Source organism: Cricetulus griseus, chromosome 4 (assembly GCF_003668045.3).
Source record: "Cricetulus griseus strain 17A/GY chromosome 4, alternate assembly CriGri-PICRH-1.0, whole genome shotgun sequence".
Classification (NCBI taxonomy): Eukaryota; Metazoa; Chordata; class Mammalia; order Rodentia; family Cricetidae; genus Cricetulus; species Cricetulus griseus.
Genome location: NC_048597.1, coordinates 76,923,658 through 76,940,378, shown reverse-complemented (window position 1 = coordinate 76,940,378; position 16,721 = coordinate 76,923,658). Strand labels below are relative to the sequence as shown.

Sequence of the window (16,721 nt, the reverse complement as noted above, 5' to 3'; positions counted from 1 at the left end):
GCCACTGAGCCATACCTCCTGTTCCCACCAAATAGGAGATTTCAGTTAGTTATTCTACCATTGTACTACATCTCTGCCCTCTTTCTCTCTATTTTTGAGATAAAAAATTAACTTTCCTTACATTTATGTGTGTGTATATGCACATATGTGGGTAACTGCGTGTAAATGGAGGTGCCCATGGAGGTTGGAGTCATCGGATTCCCCTGGAGCTGGTATAGGCAGTTGTGTCATCTGATATGGGTGCTGGGAACTGTCCTCTAGAAGAGTATTATGTGTTCTTAACCACTGAGATATCTCTATTCCCAACTTTAGTGTTTTTTTTTTTTTGTTTTTTTTTAATAGATTTATTTATTATGTATATAGCGTTCTGCAGGCCAGAAGAGGGCACCAGATCTCATTACAGATGGCTGTGAGCCACCATGTGGTTGCTGGGAATTGAACTGAGGACCTCTGGAAAAGCAGCTAGTGTTCTTAACTTCTGAGCCATCTCTCCAGCTCCCCAACTTTACTTTTTTTTTTTTTAAGACAAGGTCTTACTATATAGCCCTGGCTGGCCTTGGACTCAGAGTTCGATGCCTCTGCCTCCTAAGTGCTAGGATTAAAAATGTGTGCCACTGTGCTTTACCCCCCCCCCCCCCAGACAGGGTTTCTCTGTGTAGCTTTGGAGCCTATCCTGGAACTCGCTTTGGAGACCAGTCTGGCCTCGAACTCACAGAAATCTGCCTGCCTCTGCCTCCCGAGTGCTGGGATTAAAGGTGTGTGCCACCAACGCCCGGCTTACCCTTTTTTTTAATTTTAAATTTTTTTATTTTGAGGTAGGTTCTCAGTAAGCTGCCCAGATTGGCTTTGAACCTATTTTGTAACCCTCAGGGCTTAAACTTTTTTTTTTTTTTTTTGAATTTCTTTTTTTCTTCATTTTTTAAATTTAAATTAGAAACAAGATTGTTTTACAAGTCAATCCCAGTTCCCTCTCCCTCCCCTCCTCCCCTGCCCCAAACTAACACCCTACCTATCCCATACCATTTCTGTTCCCCAGGGAGAGTGGGGCTTTTGGGATAGAGCCAAGACCCGCCCCCCCCCCCCCCCCCCCGTGTGTGTGTGTGTGTGTGTGTGTGTGTGTGTGTGTGTGTGTGTGAGAAATGGGCTCCCAAAGTCCATTCCTATGCTAGGGATGGGCTTAAACTTTTAATTGACTTTCCTCAGGCTCCCAAGTAGCTGGCACAACAGGCCTGTACTGTTGCACTCTAAAACAAAGTTCTGATGACAGCCTGCATCTTGGCAGGGGCCTTTTTGTCTTTCCTTCCTGGGTTACATTTTGTTGAAATGTTGGCATGCAGGCATTAGGGAAGCTTAGAGTGTGATGGAGGCCTGAGGTGTGGAAAAAACTGAGGTAGGTAGACACTCAGTGTCCAGGGCACTGGATGTGGTAACTGTATGGAGGCTAATAGACTTCAGAGAGTCAGATGTGGCTAGAACCAGCTTTCCTAGAGGATCTGGCTATGACCCATGTCTGTGTCAATGAGGAGCACAAGCAGGCCTTGAGAAGAGAGAGTGTATTGTCTATTCACCATATGATCCCAGGAGAGCGGGTTCTGTTCTGCCCTGGGTAGCACATGGGAGGTACCCTGCCCTTCCTTTCTCTTTGGTCTCCCTGTGTGAAAGCCATGCTTGGGTATTTAGTCTGCATACAGACAGGACCCCATTGAGCAGCCTGCTTTCTCCATTTGCAGACTATTAGTTCCTTGAAAGGGCGTGTCTCCGAGATGCAGTTGAATGCAATGGACCAGAAGGTGCAGGTGAAACGCCTGGAGTCTGAGAAGCAGGAATTGAAGGAGCAGCTGGAACTGCAGCAACGGTGAGAGCATGGCCAGCCTGTGTCAGTCCCTAAGACAGCCCTGTCATAGACTGCACAAGGGACATACAGTGAGGCTTCTGGACTTAGGAAGTGAGCTTCAGAATAAGGGGGTAACAACTTAATTCTTTCCTTCCTGGGGTGAAGTGCCTTCTTGGAGCTGGTTTCCAAAGGAAGGCTAAACTAAGCTGGGTTTCAAGGGTATATATAGTTTGCTGTGCCTGGGCAAGCTGTTCTAGGTCACAGTGGACCCGGATATGTGGTGGCTAGTGGGTGGTAGTAGGAGGCTTTGGATTCTGCCCTGAAGGTCTGGCCCTTACCCTAGGCAGGCATTGCTTGAGGAGTGTTCTACCTCTAGTATGGGCAGGCCTGGCTGGCCTCTGATGCCTTTAGTAGAGCCACGGCTGGCAGACACTGTTGGACTGAATGGTGGACAAATAACTAAGTAGTATCTCAGGTAGCCTGGGCTGCCTTGTAACTCCATCAACGTCACAGTCTTAGAGGCTAGCCCAGGACTTGGGGTCTCAATGCAGAAGGGGTGTGTGTATGCATCCATCCTGGGGGCTTAGGCTGAGGGGCATTATGGACTTGCCTTGCATGTACTACCCCTTTCTTTCACAGAAAATGCCAGGAGGCAAGTCAGAAGATCCAGGAACTGCAGGCCAGTCAAGAAGAGAGAGCAGACCATGAGCAGAAGATTAAAGTAGGTGCTTCCTGTCAGCCTGGGGAGCGTCTTCTACTAAGCATGGGTAGGGTCAGCCCTGCTGTCACTCACAGGCCGTCCTGAATGAAGGCATGCTCAGTGGCATGTGAGGATGCTGGCCCTGTGCTGGCTGGCTAGGAGGCCACAGCATGTGTTCCAGGAAAGCTGGCACCTTAGTGATGAAGGTCCACTAAAAACCCATGGGAAAAAGTAATACAGAGGATTGTGCAGTCTAGGTTTAGAGAGGTGGGTACAGGACGCACCTGTGAGTCCAGAGAAGCCGAGATGGGAGGATGACAAGTTTGGGACCAGCTTGTACTACATACAGTAGATTTAAATCCTGTCCACTTTTGTACAGCCAGAGCATGGCTGAGATAGGTCACCAAGACTCCTTTACTATAGTGGCGGTACTTGTGAATGACCCTTTTTTTTTTTTTTTAAGATTTTATTTATTATGTATACAACATTTTGCTTCCATGTATATCTGCACACCAGAAGAGGGCACCAGATCTCATTACGGATGGTTGTGAGCCACCATGTGGTTGCTGGGAATTGAACTCAGGACCTCTGGAAGAGCAGTCAGTGCTCTTAACCTCTGAGCCATCTCTCCAGCCCCGAGAATGACCCTTTTTATAGGGGTCACCAAAACCATCAGAAAACACAGATAGTTACATTATGATTCATAACAGTAGCAAAATTACGGTTATGAAGTAGCAATAAAAATAATTTATGGTTGGGGGTCACCACAACATGAGGAGCTAACAGTACAAAAGGATTGTAGCATCAGGAAGGTTGAGAACCACTGCTCTAGTGGGTGTTGCTGGAGAGGTGGCCTTGAGCTCCCTTCCATGGCTTCCTGTTGCCTTTAGGATAATATCCAATCCCAGGGAGGAGGGCTGTTGTCTGTTGTCTCCCTGCTGTCCCTGCTGTGTGTTGGGGGTGGGGATGGGCAGCTCCAAGGAAGTGGGTGGGCTTTGCTCCTCAAGCCTCTGGTTACTTTTTTCTTGGCTCTCTTGTCTTTTTTATTTATTTGCTTAAATATTTCTTTTTGTTTCTATATATGTGTGGGTGTGGGTTATCTGCAGATGCCAGAAAAGATCTGGAGTTGGAGTTAAGGGCCGTTGTGAGCTGCCTGACTGGGTACTGGCGACTGAGTTTGGGTACTCTGGCAGAGGAGCAAGTGCTGTTAATTGCTGAGCCTTCTCTCTAGGCCCCACTCCCTGCCTTCTTGGTCACCTTCTTCCTGGTTCTTGTCCTTCCTTCTGTAGCCCTTGGCCCACCTCTCATTATTTCCCTGTGCATAGAGGTTGGCCAGTTGGTCCTCTCTGTCACTCTGTTCCCACTACTTGACTTTACCTGGGTGAAGCCGGGCTCCATGAGGGTTTGTTGCTCAGTTGATTGGGTTCTGGTTTTATATACAGCTTGTTCAGTGACTTGTCACTAGATGCCAGTGCTACCTCTTTGAGGGCCAGGGTGACAGGTGCAGTGTAGGAAAGTCTGTCACACAGTGGGAACAGATGCAACTGTTGCAGGTTCTCCACTGGCACAGCAGAAGCCAACCACAGGTGGCCAGAGGTGTACTGTGCACTATATTTAGGCCAGAAGTGCCATAGCCTTCTGCTGTGGGGATCAGAGGGCTGGATGGAATGTGGTTGGGCACAGGCAGGAGGGACAGTGGTGTGGGGACTGGCTCTGAGGTGCAGTCCAGGACTGCGCTAGAGGTGATGATGAGGGTGCACCTGACAAGTGTAGCAGGCATAGTCCTGGGACAGGTTAGAAGACCTCTGTGGCTCCCATGGCTTTATTAAAAAACAAACAAACAAAAAATTTATTTAATTAAAAGTTAGGTGTATATGTATCTATTTCTATGTGAGTATATGTATGTGAATGCTGGTGTCCAGGGGGCCCGAGATGATATATCCCCTGGGCCTGGAGTGATAGACAGTTGTGAGTTTGACATGGCTGCTGGAGGTCAGTGTTGTTCTTCAGGATGTTGTCCCCGACCCCTTTTTTTTTCAGACAGAGTCTCTCACTGGATTGAGAATCTACATTGGCCTCCCTCATCCTAGGATTAAAAATGTGTACCACTGTTCCCAGCTTTTTTTTTTTTTTTTTTTTTTTTTTTGAGACAGGGTTTCTCTGTATTGTTTTGGAGGTTGTCCTAGAACTCTGTAGACCAGGCTGGCCTCAAACTCACAGAGATCTTTCTGTCTCTGCCTTCCAAGTGCTGGGATTAAAGGCCTGTGTTAATACACCTGTCTTTTTTTTTTTTTTTAACTTGTGGATGAGGGGATTTAGGGCCTCATGCTTCTTGCATGGCAAGTACTGTGTACAAGGCTAGCTCTCTAGCTCCTGGCACCTCCATTTTCTGTGTCCTCTTGTCTTAAACTGACCATTGTGATGTCAGTGTGTCAGTCCTTCTGCCTGCTCCAGATCATTCTGTAGTTGGAGGCCTGGGTGTCCTTCAGGCTAGCCTCTGCTTTACTGAGACTCTTTCCTGTGCCTCCTGGCAGCTCATTCACCTTCTCCTCTTTGCCTCTCACAGGACCTGGAGCAGAAGCTGTGCCTGCAAGAGCAGGATGCAGCTGTGGTAAAGAACATGAAGTCTGAGCTGCTGCGGCTGCCTAGGATGGAGCGTGAGCTGAAGAGGCTGCGTGAGGAGAACACTCATCTGAGGTGAGGGCCCGAGCGTAACCTGCTGCCCCTAGCTGGGGGTTGGCTGCCTGGGCTCAGTGTCCCTTGGGCTCATCCCCAACATGTGTGATTGTTGGCATGACTGTTCTGGCCCCATAGGGAGATGAAGGAGACCAACGGGTTGCTTACTGAGGAGCTGGAAGGTCTGCAGAGGAAGCTGGGCCGTCAGGAGAAGATGCAGGAAGCTCTGGTTGACCTAGAATTGGAGAAGGAGGTGAGTAGTGGGTAAATCATGTCTGTAGGGGCTATCTTTTGCACTGTCTGGAGCATCCTGGGCATCTCCATCACACATAGTAGCTGGTCAGCTGTGGGGCTGCTGTAGTGGTGCAGTGGGTCATGCAATCATTTATGAGACTCTGCAGTCACATTGCAAATAGAAGCTTCTCTGATTAAAGCTGACAATGGTATATTCTGTGGGCATAAATGTACCTATTTAGAAGGCAACTTGACAGATCCATTATATACAATAATTGTTGCTTATGTACCAGGGTCCATGACATCCCTAGCCATGGGCTTTTGACTGGGTTTACAGTACCAGATGTGAGGTTCCCTCTTCTGGAATGAGCATCAAATCCAATCAGAAAGCAGTTGGTTACTCTGGCAACATACCTGCCATTGTTGCACCCTTGGGCTCATTTTGCTTGGTTGCTTTTTATTGTGCACACAGGCTCTAAAGCTGGGTAAGACTGATATTAACAGTTCTTCCCTAGCAGCCCGCATAGTACCTCGCAACACCCCAAGGACTAGCTAGTAGGGAGGAAGCATCTAGCTCAGTTCTAGTTTGATTTCTCTGTTCTCCATAGTGTGTGCTGTCTTTAGCAACAATGTTTTCCCATGTAATGCTGGTAGGCAGCCAACAACAGTAGCAATTCCCGACATCGTTTTAGAGACTCAGAGGCTCTCTGACCTCTCTACCTTATGTTTTAAGAGAGAGTTTCTCACTGCATCTGGAGCTTATTACTTCAGCTAGGCTGGATGGCCAGTAAGTTCTCTGTCTCTGCCTGCCTGTTCTCCTTTAGCGTTGGGTTTTAGATGTCTGCTCCTATGCCCAACTTTGGTTACAAGAGTGTTGGGGATTAAACTCAGATTTCATACTTGTGTGGTAAGGTCTTTGCTGGACTGAGCCACCTCCCCAGTTCCATCTCTGTATTCTTTTAAAAGTCCAAGGCAGCTGAGGGCCTGTTGGTACTACGGAGTTCTCTGTGGCCACCTGGTGCTGCAGCTCCTATCTATTTGTGCTGTCCCAGACAGACCTCTCTTGGAGGCAGACTGGCTTTTGTAGGCAAAAGACCTGCAACTTTTTTTTGTCCTTTCCCCTGGCATTCTGTTCAGAGATCCATTCTTTTGGTTTTGAATGAGTGAGTTAATAAGTATACAGCAAGCAAAAGTAAAGGAAAAATGCAGCAAGTAGCTGATAGAGAGAAGAAGCACTCAATACAGAGAACCCATTTGGGAACTTACAGCATCCTGAGCATCCAGTCCCGCAGAGATGACTTGGAAGTCCTGCTTGGTTCCCAATGGAGGTCTTTGGGTAGAACATCCTCTCCATGGGTGAAGCTTCACATTCTTACAACAGGCATTTTATGTCATGAATAAGCAATAGTTACTTTTGTTGGATGGTTCCCATTTTAGCTATTCTCAAGGGCCAAGTGTTTTTTTCTTTTTTCTTCTGAGACAGGGTTTCTCTTTGTAGCTCTGGCTGTCTTGGTCTGTAGACCAGGCTGGCCTCAAACTCAGAAATCCACCTGTCTCTGCCCCCTGAATGCTGGGATTAAAGGTGTGTGTCACCATGGCCCAGTGCCAAGTGTTTTTCATACCATAGCAGCTTGTAGTTCTCTTCTTCCTTGTCACAGGACCAGGGAGTCCAGCCTATATTTGAATTTCTTTACTCTTTGCTTTTTGGGGTGCCCACCAGCTCCCAGGTAATCACACAGAGACTTATTCTTACTTATGGATGCCTGGCCTTAGGTTGGCTTATTTCTAGCTAGCTTTTTTTTTTAATTTAAATTATCCCATCGACTTTTTGCCTCTGGGCTTTTAGCTTTCTCTATTTTTGTATATCTTTTCTTTCCTTTTTATTCTGTGTCTGGCTGTGTGACTGGCCCCCAACATTCTCTTCTCTCTTCTCTTCTATTTATACTCTCTGGATGTCAGCCCCGCCTATTTCTCTCTCTTGCTTTGCTGTTGGCCATTCAGCCCTTTACTAGGTGTTTTAGACAGGCAATGTAACACAGCTTCACAGAGTTAAACAAATGCAACACAGTTTTGCATCATTAAACAAATGTTCCACAGCATAAACAAACGCAACACATCTTTAACTAATATTCTACAGCACCAGCCTGAAATAAACTAGTTAAGGTCTGAGACAAAGAAGCAAGAAAGGCCAACTTGGTCCCTGAGCTCACTTTCAACAAGTGCAGACAACACATGACACTTACCAATGTAATTTATGTTACACCTAGAGCTAATGTTTTGTCTTTGACAGGTTTTGAAGTTTAGGGAGTAGAATCACAATGCTTAGCTTGAAGTTGTACATAGAAGTGTGCTGGCTGACCCTGGGTCAGTCCATGCCCCCCATCTGTCTTATGGAAAGCAGTCAGGGCCTGGCATGGAACACTATCCCATGCAGGAATGACCATAGGAAAGTTAGTAGCTGAGCACTTGCCCCATCCTTTTAAAGTATTTATTTTATGTTTATGTTTGTGTTTGTGTGTGTGTGTATGTGAGAGTGAGTGACTGCACATGCCATTATGTATGTGTGTATGCATGCATATATATATATATGTGTGTGTGTGTGTGTGTGTGTGTGTGTGTGTGTATGTGTATGTAAGAAAGTGAATGTACAGTGAATTTGTGTATGCTTGTGTGTGTGTATGCTTATGTGTATATATACCTATATATATAAACATATATATCTATATCTATCTATCTATCTATCTATCTATCTATCTATCTATCTATATATGCATGAATGTGAGAAAGAAGGAGTGTATGTGCCACATTATGTAGATGTCCCAGGACAATTTGTGAGAGTAGGTTTTCTCTTACTATGTGCATTCTAAGGATTAAACTCAGTTCACCAGGCATGTTGGTGAGTTCTTTCACCATCTTGCTGGCCAGCTTGCCATCTTGAGTGACTTTCTTTTGTGGGGTTCAAGCTGGTGTGGAACTGGCACACAGGCATAGTTGGCTCTGTCTCTCCATCATGGCTGGCCAGCTCCATCTAAGTCATCCTTGGTCCTGGCCTACCATAGAATTGAGGAAAACTTGGCTCTAGAGTAGAGTTCATCTGCCTAGGGCTTAGAGCATTCTGAGAGAGTCCCCTGGAAGGTCAAGGGAGATCTGTTCTTGTGAGTAAGGACTGGACTTGCACCTTGGGGCAGAAAGGAGCAAGGTGTAGGCTAGTCTTGTACCTTCATCTGCTGAAGTCACACAGCCACCTCTGATTTCATAAAGGACAGGTGATTCTAATAACTTTGTCGTTCTTAGCTTTCACATGACAGTTGCTGGGCAAGAGACGTTGACTATAATTGTCTTTCTAGAAGCTGCTTGCAAAGCTGCAGAGCTGGGAGAAACTGGACCAGACCATGGGCGTGAATCTCAGGTGGGTGTGTTGCTGCTGTCTCCACTCTGGGTTGCTGGCTTCCAGTGCTGTCCTGTGCCTCCTGGCTCAAGTCCTCAGAGGACAGGGCAGGCAGACTCCTTTATGTGCTGTGGTGAGGCGCTTGTTTAGGCTTAATGCATGCTTTGCACAGGAGGGAGGTAGAGCCTCATTGTAAAGACTGTTGAGAATCTGCATATCCACAGATTGCACTAGCCTGCATGTTTGCAGGCCCCTGTGTGTATAAGGAAGCAACTGCTTTGGGGGAAAAATCATTTCTTTTTGGTGATGATAACTGTGGGGGTGAACTGAGTTAAAACCCCATCATACTGGAAGATTCACGATCCACTGGGGCCTTTGGAGCATTGCATGTGACTGGTCTGTGTCAGGTATGGGTAGAGAGATGCAGAGTGGGCCACAGGGCGGGGCTTTTGGGCACTGTGTATTCAACACATAGCAAGGGCAGAGTGTTCCTTTGTTATCCCATCTGTACACTGCTCTGCTCTCGGTTGCCAGTCACTGCTGGTCTGCCTCATTTGTGGTTCAGTTTTGGGGTTCCCTTCAGCTGCCATCACCAGCTGTGAGCCTTGAGTCTTGGCCTGGATGTCATCCTTCATGGTGACCATGTCTTTCCAGTTCTCAGGGAAGTTAGGTACTGATGGTTGAGATAGTTGGGGTGCTGAGCTATTGGAGCTTGGGCATAGGCCTGTGGGATCCAAGCAGCCCTTTGTTTTAATACTTCCAGCTTGTTGGCTGTCTTTCCTGCTGCTCTGAGAAACGAGGCCAGATGGAGACTGCCTGAGCTCAGCTGTCTTATAATCACACTGTCCCCTGCTGGCTCTGGAGTCATCACCTTCCAACGGCAGCACTGTCTTCCGTTCTGTCACTTGACAGCATCTCTTCGTTTCTTCTCCAGTCATCTGCAGAAGCTTTCTTTCAGAGGCTAGCCCAGCATGCCCAGTGCTGCATGCTTCCTTCTGTGCTCTGGGTTCGTTAGCTGCCGGCAAGGGTCCCTCCTACTCCTGGGGCTGCTCTGCCCAGACAAGACACCTCCGTGACTTCTTTCCTGTGATGGAGATCAGAGGCCCCTCATGCCCAGTTGGACCAGCCCTGTTGGAACACTGGCGTGCTGGTGTGCCTGCGTGCCCAGTGACTGCCATGCGATACTTAGTGTCAATCAGGCCTGTGGAGCCACTGCCCTTTCTGAAGTAGCTTAGGCCACATTGACCAGGTTGCAGTGTCTAGCAGCTCTGTGAGCCCTTTGGGTCTGTTTCCCCAACTGCCTGACCTGTCAAGAGTTTGACTGGTGTGAGGGCGATCCTTGGATGCTGCCTAGCTGCCCATGCTAGGCAAGAGGGAGGAGTGGGTGCTTATGATGATCCCCTATTCTCATGGAGGACAGTGGGGGGATCCTTCTCTAGAGCTACACTGCCCTAGACCCCTCTTCTCTTAAGTGAGGAGGGGCACATGGCATTTCCCAGTTGTACCTGTGAGGTCCAGCAGAGTCGTGTCCTTAGGTAGCATCTCACCTGGTGACTGGCCTTTCTGGAAGGGGGAGGGCACAGGCTTCTTTGTCCACAGCCTCCTTATAGCTGTTATGTATACACTGCCTTGGGTTGCTGAGGCTGCCTGGCACCTTGGAAGCCTGCTTACCTTCCCTATGTACTGCAGGGCAGATGTTTGGGTACAGGCTCAGGTCAAGTCCAGACCCCTGTGGCTCCACTTGCCTCATGATGTGTGGGATGCAGACCAGCAGCGCTAAATGTGTCTCATTATCATAATAACCTGGGTTTGAGCATTGAGGGTATTGCTTGAGTGTGCACTTAGAATATGGGAAGTCCTGGGTTCTTTTCCCAGTAACTCATCCTCAAAAAGGGGTAGGGGCTGAGATAGCTCATTGGATGAAACTGGACAACCTAAGGAAGATCTCTGGAACCTAGGCAAAGGTGCAAGGAGAGAACTAACCTCACAAAGTTGTCCTCTGACCACCACACATGGGACATAGCATTTGAGTACTGATATATATATATATGTCTCACATATGCAATAGACAATAGAAACTAAAAAGTAAAACAAGGGCTGGAGAGATGGCTCAGCGGTTAAGAGCACTGACTGTTCTTCCAGAGGCCCTGAGTTCAATTCCCAGCAACCACATGGTGGCTCACAACCACCTTGAATGAGATCTGGTGCCCTCTGCTGGCAGGCAGGAGACTGTATACATAATAAATAAAATCTAAAAAAAAAAAACAAAAAACAAAAATCAAAACTTAGCTAGTTCACAGAAAATTGAGATTTTTGATTCTCTGGTATGATGAGGATTTTGGCTTTCCTATCTCTTTTTTAAAACTGTCTGTCTGTCTCTCTGTCTGTCTGTCTATCTATCTTGTGCACATGAATGTATGAGTTCATGTGCATCACAGTGTGTAGGTTCCTGTGGAGTCCATAAGAGGGTGTTGGATCCCCTAGAACTGGAGTTACAGGTGGTTGTGAGCTGTCATATAGGTGCCAAAAACAGAATCTGAGTCACAAAAGAAGTGCAGGCTCTTAACAGCTGAGCTGTCTTTTCAGTCCCAAGGCTTTCCTTTTTTTTATTTTTATTTTTATTATTTTTAATTTGTGCTCAGGTTTTGGGTAGCCTTTGGAACCTTTTTACGTAAGGCTGGGAGACTGACTGATTGAAGCCTTGGAGTGATGAAATTAGACTTGATGCAGGACAGAAACAGAAGGATATAAGGATGGGAGAAACATTAGGGTTCAGTGCTAGGGCTGCGATTCCTCAGGAGAACTCATACAGCTGCTTGTTCACATTTTCATACATGTATGCACGTATGCACAAGCACACATGCACGCATAAACACATAAGCACAAGCACACACATATACGTGTACCTGACTGTGTACCAATTTTCTAGCTGGAGACCTGACCAGGCTTTTGGAAGCAGGCACTCCTGCTTGCATGCCTGGAGCATTTTACTTTGTCTGACCTGTGGTTCTGAGGTGCAGCTACCACTAGGTGGCACTGCCCCCTTGGTGATCAGCTTTCTTCATGGAGGTCTGTGAACACCCTTGGTAGTCCCGGCCTGGGGCCTACTGCCTCCCACAGTGATTTCCTCACTAGTGTCAGGGGTCTTGTTAATCAAGGGGTCTGGGTCCAGTGGCTGCCTGGTTATAGGCAGGCAGATTGTTGCTTTAGCCTGTGCCTTGTCTGCCCATCTGTGACCATCATCTCGCAGAGTCCTCTGTTACCTTGAGTCTGAGTGCTGCTGGTGTCTGGTGCAGATCCTCTAAGGATGTAGCTTTGTCTCCATGAGGAGCTTAGCCCTAATGTAGTCATTACTTCCTAGTTGCTGCAACAAAATACCCAATAGAACAACTTAAAGACGGTTGATTTTTGGCTCCTAGTTTGAACATGAAGTCTGTCAAGGTGGGGAAGGCCTGGTGGCAGGAGTGTGGGGCAGCTGGTTACATTAGCTTTCTCCTTTTTATCCACCCAAGCTTGTTGAATAGTGCCACTTACATTCAGGTTGGTTTAAAACTCCCTGGAAACACCTTTACAGTTGTGCCCAGATGTGTGTTTATTAGGTAATAGTAAATCCAGCTGGGCGGTGGTAGCACACACCTTTAATCCCAGCACCGGGGAGGCAGAGGCAGGCGGATCTCTGTGAATTCGAGACCAGCCTGGTCTACAAGAGCTAGTTCTAGGACAGCCTCCAAAGCCACAGAGAAACCTTATCTTGAAAAACCAGAACAGTGTTTTTGGCCTATGTGAGTTTCTCACAGTGTAACAGTGTTGCTCTCTGCAATATGATGCTTCTTATGTCTGAGGAGCCTAGAGATATTAGGAGGGAGTGTTTAAGCAAGTTGACAGAGGAGCTAGATGCTGAACTGTAGAGAGATTTCGTTGTGCCCTGTGCATTGGGCTGCATGGGTCAGGCCTGGTGGGCCCGTCTACCTGTGATGTGTCCAGTGCATGTAGTCACGTGGTTTGAGCCAGGCAGTTCTTTCTACCTGTGTGTCTAGTGCACAGGGTCACATGGGCTAGGGCATATACTTCTGTCTCCCTATCGTGAGTCAGTGTATACAGTCATATGAGCCAGAGCAGACAAGTTTGTACCTGTTTGTGTTCAGTGTAACAGGGTAATGTGAGCTGGGATGCAGCTAGTGCCATGGGTCATGTAGGCTAAGGCAGATGGCACAGTTATGGTATGTTTATGCAGACAGCCACATGGGGCAGGACGCATAGTTCTTTCTATGTGTGATATGTCCAGTTAGGGTCATGTAAGCTGTTCATGAGGTCATGTAAGTTGTACATGGGGTCACGTTAACTGTACATGGGTCATGTAGCTGTTCATGGGGTCATATAAGCTGGAGGGGATGTACACAAGGTCGTTCAGGCTGTGGGTAGATAGGCTTTGTGACATGGAGAGTCATGGGCAGGAAAGAGTTTGGCAGTGTACACATACAATGCTGTGGCCCAGGACTGGCAGGGCCCTCTGTGTTTTGGGGAGTATTGGTGCTATCAAACTTGTGACCCTCTTAATCCTCAAGAGCTTTGGGGGGTAGGGAGAGTGGGCACATCTTGACCCTAGTCTCTCAGGGTAGATTATGGAAAGAACTTACAGTATGGAGAATGAGAGACTGGAGACAACAGTCTCCTGTGCAGGGCAGTGTGGCTGTGGAGTAGTGGAGAGAGGATGAAAGGGAGGGTGGAGCAGGAGTGGAGGGTGCTAATCTTGAGGAAAATCAGCTGTTTCCATAGAGCATTTCAAGCTGGGAGATTGGTTAACAACCCAGCACTTGGTTTTGATTATCACTTTCAGCAAGCTAGGAAAGAAGAGAGATTCTGTAGCCAGATAGAAAGCACCTGTAAACAACTGCTGCGAATGTGACACTGGTGGCCTGCACTCGAGGGATGTGTGTGTGTGTGTGTGTGTGTGTGTGTGTGTGTGTGTGTTCTCGGCACTGGAGATGCTGGCCCAGGTGCTGTTCCTCTCTGGGAAGAGGCACATGTTGTTACCTTCCTACTGAATGTCCTCACCTGTGTGACTAGGTCATTAAAGAGCAGGTCATCCTGGGACCGAGTGGGTGGTTCCTTGGGTTCCAATTATCAACACCCACATAAAAGGCCAGGAATGGCTGCATGTGCCTGTACCCTTGCACTGCGAGAGGCAGGGACAGGATCACTGGGGCTTGTAGTCTGCTAGCCAAGCTCCAGGTTCAGTGAGAGAACCCACTTCAATAGAATCAAGTGGAAAGTGATAGAGTGGGACACTTTGGCAGCCTCTGAACACATGCATACGGGTGTGTACACACGCACATATGTCCCCTCCCTGGAAAAATCAGGATGTGCAGCCTGGATAGAAAAAAACTATCTGGAGACAACATAATCATGTAGGAGTTCCAAAGTATCAATAAAAAGCTTTTTGGACTCGTTAGCCAGGTCAGCAGGTTCTTAGGACTAGTGACAGTGGACAAGGTTGATGGGATTTCTGAGTACTGTGGCGACCTGTGGGAAGGACACGGCGTGTACAGTAGCATCAGAATGCTGCAGCACTTAGGGATAAATTTAACACAGCATGTCCAAGATCTGTGCTTTGCAAACATAAGATGCAGCTGCCAGTAATTATGGATGACCTAATAATGGCGGGACGTGGCAAGAGACGGGGGAGGAGAAAATAGACCCTTCCCTCTTTGCTCTCAGTCGCCTGCTCGGCCCCGCACCCTGACACCAGATGTGGGTGGTTTTTTTTTTTTTTTTTTTTTTTTCTGCACAGCAAGCAGTTCTCTGGTAGATGCCAGCTGGGTGTCCTATAATCCAAGCTCAGACACTGTCAGAGTTCCGGTTGGATCCCACAGGTTGAGGCCTCAGACCCAAACGACTGGCTCGCTCTGATGCCTGTTCTCAATCCAAGGTTGTCACCAAGTTCCAGCAGACTGGCTCCAAGGCACAGCTCCCAGAACCCACTTGGACTGATTTGCTAGAGGTGCTCAGAGAATGCAGAAAAGCCTTTCTTATGCTTGTCCATTGTTGTTTGGTATGTGTTTTTGAGACTTATGTAGCCCAGGCTGGCCTCCAACTCACTATGTAGCTGATCTTGAATTCTTCATTTTACTGTTTCCACTTCCTGAGTGCTAGGATTACAGGCATTCACCATTAGGTCCACTTTATATGGTGCTGGGAGTGGAGCCCAGGACTTTGGGTACACTAGGCATGCTGGCTAGTTTTATGCCAACCTGATACAAGCTATCGTCATCTGGCAAGAGGGAACCTCAGTTGAGGAAATGCCCTCACCAGATTGGTCTGTGAGCAAGCCTATGGTGCCTTTTTGTGATTCATGATTGATGTGGTAGACCCCAGCTTACTTGGAGCAGTCCACTCTAGGCAAGTGGTTCACATGGTATAAGAAGGGGGCTGAGCAAGTCCTGAGGAGCAATCCAGTAAGCAACACTCCTTCATAGCCTCTGCTTCGTCCAGTTCTCACCTCTAGGTTCCTGCCTTGAGTTTCTTCCCTGACTTCCCTGGATGATCGACTACAAGCTGTAATCTGAAATAAACCCTTTCCTGCCCCAGTTTGATTTTGGTCATGGTATTTATCACAGCAGTAGAAACCCTGACTAAGGCACTAGACAATCGCTCTACCAACTGAGCCACAACCTGTGTCCTGTCAGTTAATCTTTGGCAGTATACCTGCAACAGTTGGAACACTTGAGTCACTACCCAGTTCTGCATGGTGTGGACAGACTGATTTCCCTATGCTGAGGGACAGTTACTTTGTTTTCTCCAATAAACAGCATTGGCATCTGTTGGATAATTCCTAAAGGCATTTTTTTTCTTAGTTCAAAAGAAAACGTATGTTTAGAATTGATAGCTGATGTCAAATTGCCCTTTGAAAAAGCTGTATTTCTACACGTTTCAGTCAGAGTATGGGAGCCCATGGCTTAATTGGGTGAGTGTGCTTTCGAAGGTTCAAGCAGAGATCCAGAGTAAGTCACAACAGAGCGAGGAGAGCTGGTGACTTCACTGGGCTGGCTTTTTAAACACTATACTTAGCAATTCAGATGGAAACGAGAGCCTTATTAAGTAGGCTCTGAACGAGTGTTGGGCCCCTCTGCAGTCAGGCCTGTGTTTTGTGGAGGGAATAATTTACCAGTGGCTGAATGCCTCTGTTACTTACCACCTGACTCTTGTCACTTTTTATGCCTGCCCCTGGCCTTGCTTCAGACCCTGTTGGGTGGTCATTATACCTGTCAGTGTGTGTATGGGCTGAATGGCACTGAGGAGTGGTGTGGTGTGGGCATCTTTCCACTTCAAACTGCTGACCTGGAGTCAGGGTTGGAAGCCAGCAAGTACTGACCAAAACTTCTGAAGCATCTTTAGGCCAACCAGATGACACATTCTGGGGACTGACTTCCCTGATGTGCCAGGCCAATTAGGAGGAACTTGGGGAGAGTGACTGATAAATTCCTTCCAAGGTGGGAGCAAATTGGCCCACCTGGCCACACACTACTGCGAACCTGTTCTCTCTGCTCAAGATTTCTAATGACCTGGGTGTCTTGTTGATGGATTCCCATAGCTCCCCCGTGCATGGGAGGTAAATGAGCTGTTCTGTGTCTTGAAGAAGTGATGTCCATCATGGCTTTTCTTTTCTTTGAGGCCTAGATATGGAGGAGGGAGATTTGAGAAGCATTTGGCCTCTGGGTACCTGCAGTGTGGTCCTTTCTTGGGCTTCATTTGGCCTATTGCTTGCAACAAGCTGCTTGTGTGGGTCCTATGTCCTGAAGAGGGAGGGACCCAGCCAACTTCTGTGTTTGTGGTGTTTCCCCTACCAGTGGTCTCAGGGGCCTTAAATACTGGCTCATTCCTGACAGAGC

General features: G+C 47.5%; 1 protein-coding gene across 1 annotated transcript in view; it reads left to right on the top strand.

Moving 5' to 3' along the window:
• Mad1l1 (mitotic arrest deficient 1 like 1) overlaps positions 1 to 16,721 on the top strand; it is a 310,200-nt gene that overhangs the window by 18,712 nt on the left and 274,767 nt on the right. The window contains 5 exon segments of the mRNA NM_001246783.1: positions 1,731 to 1,855; positions 2,474 to 2,555; positions 5,101 to 5,231; positions 5,349 to 5,463; positions 8,792 to 8,853. Coding sequence (NP_001233712.1) covers positions 1,731 to 1,855; positions 2,474 to 2,555; positions 5,101 to 5,231; positions 5,349 to 5,463; positions 8,792 to 8,853 — 515 coding nt within the window.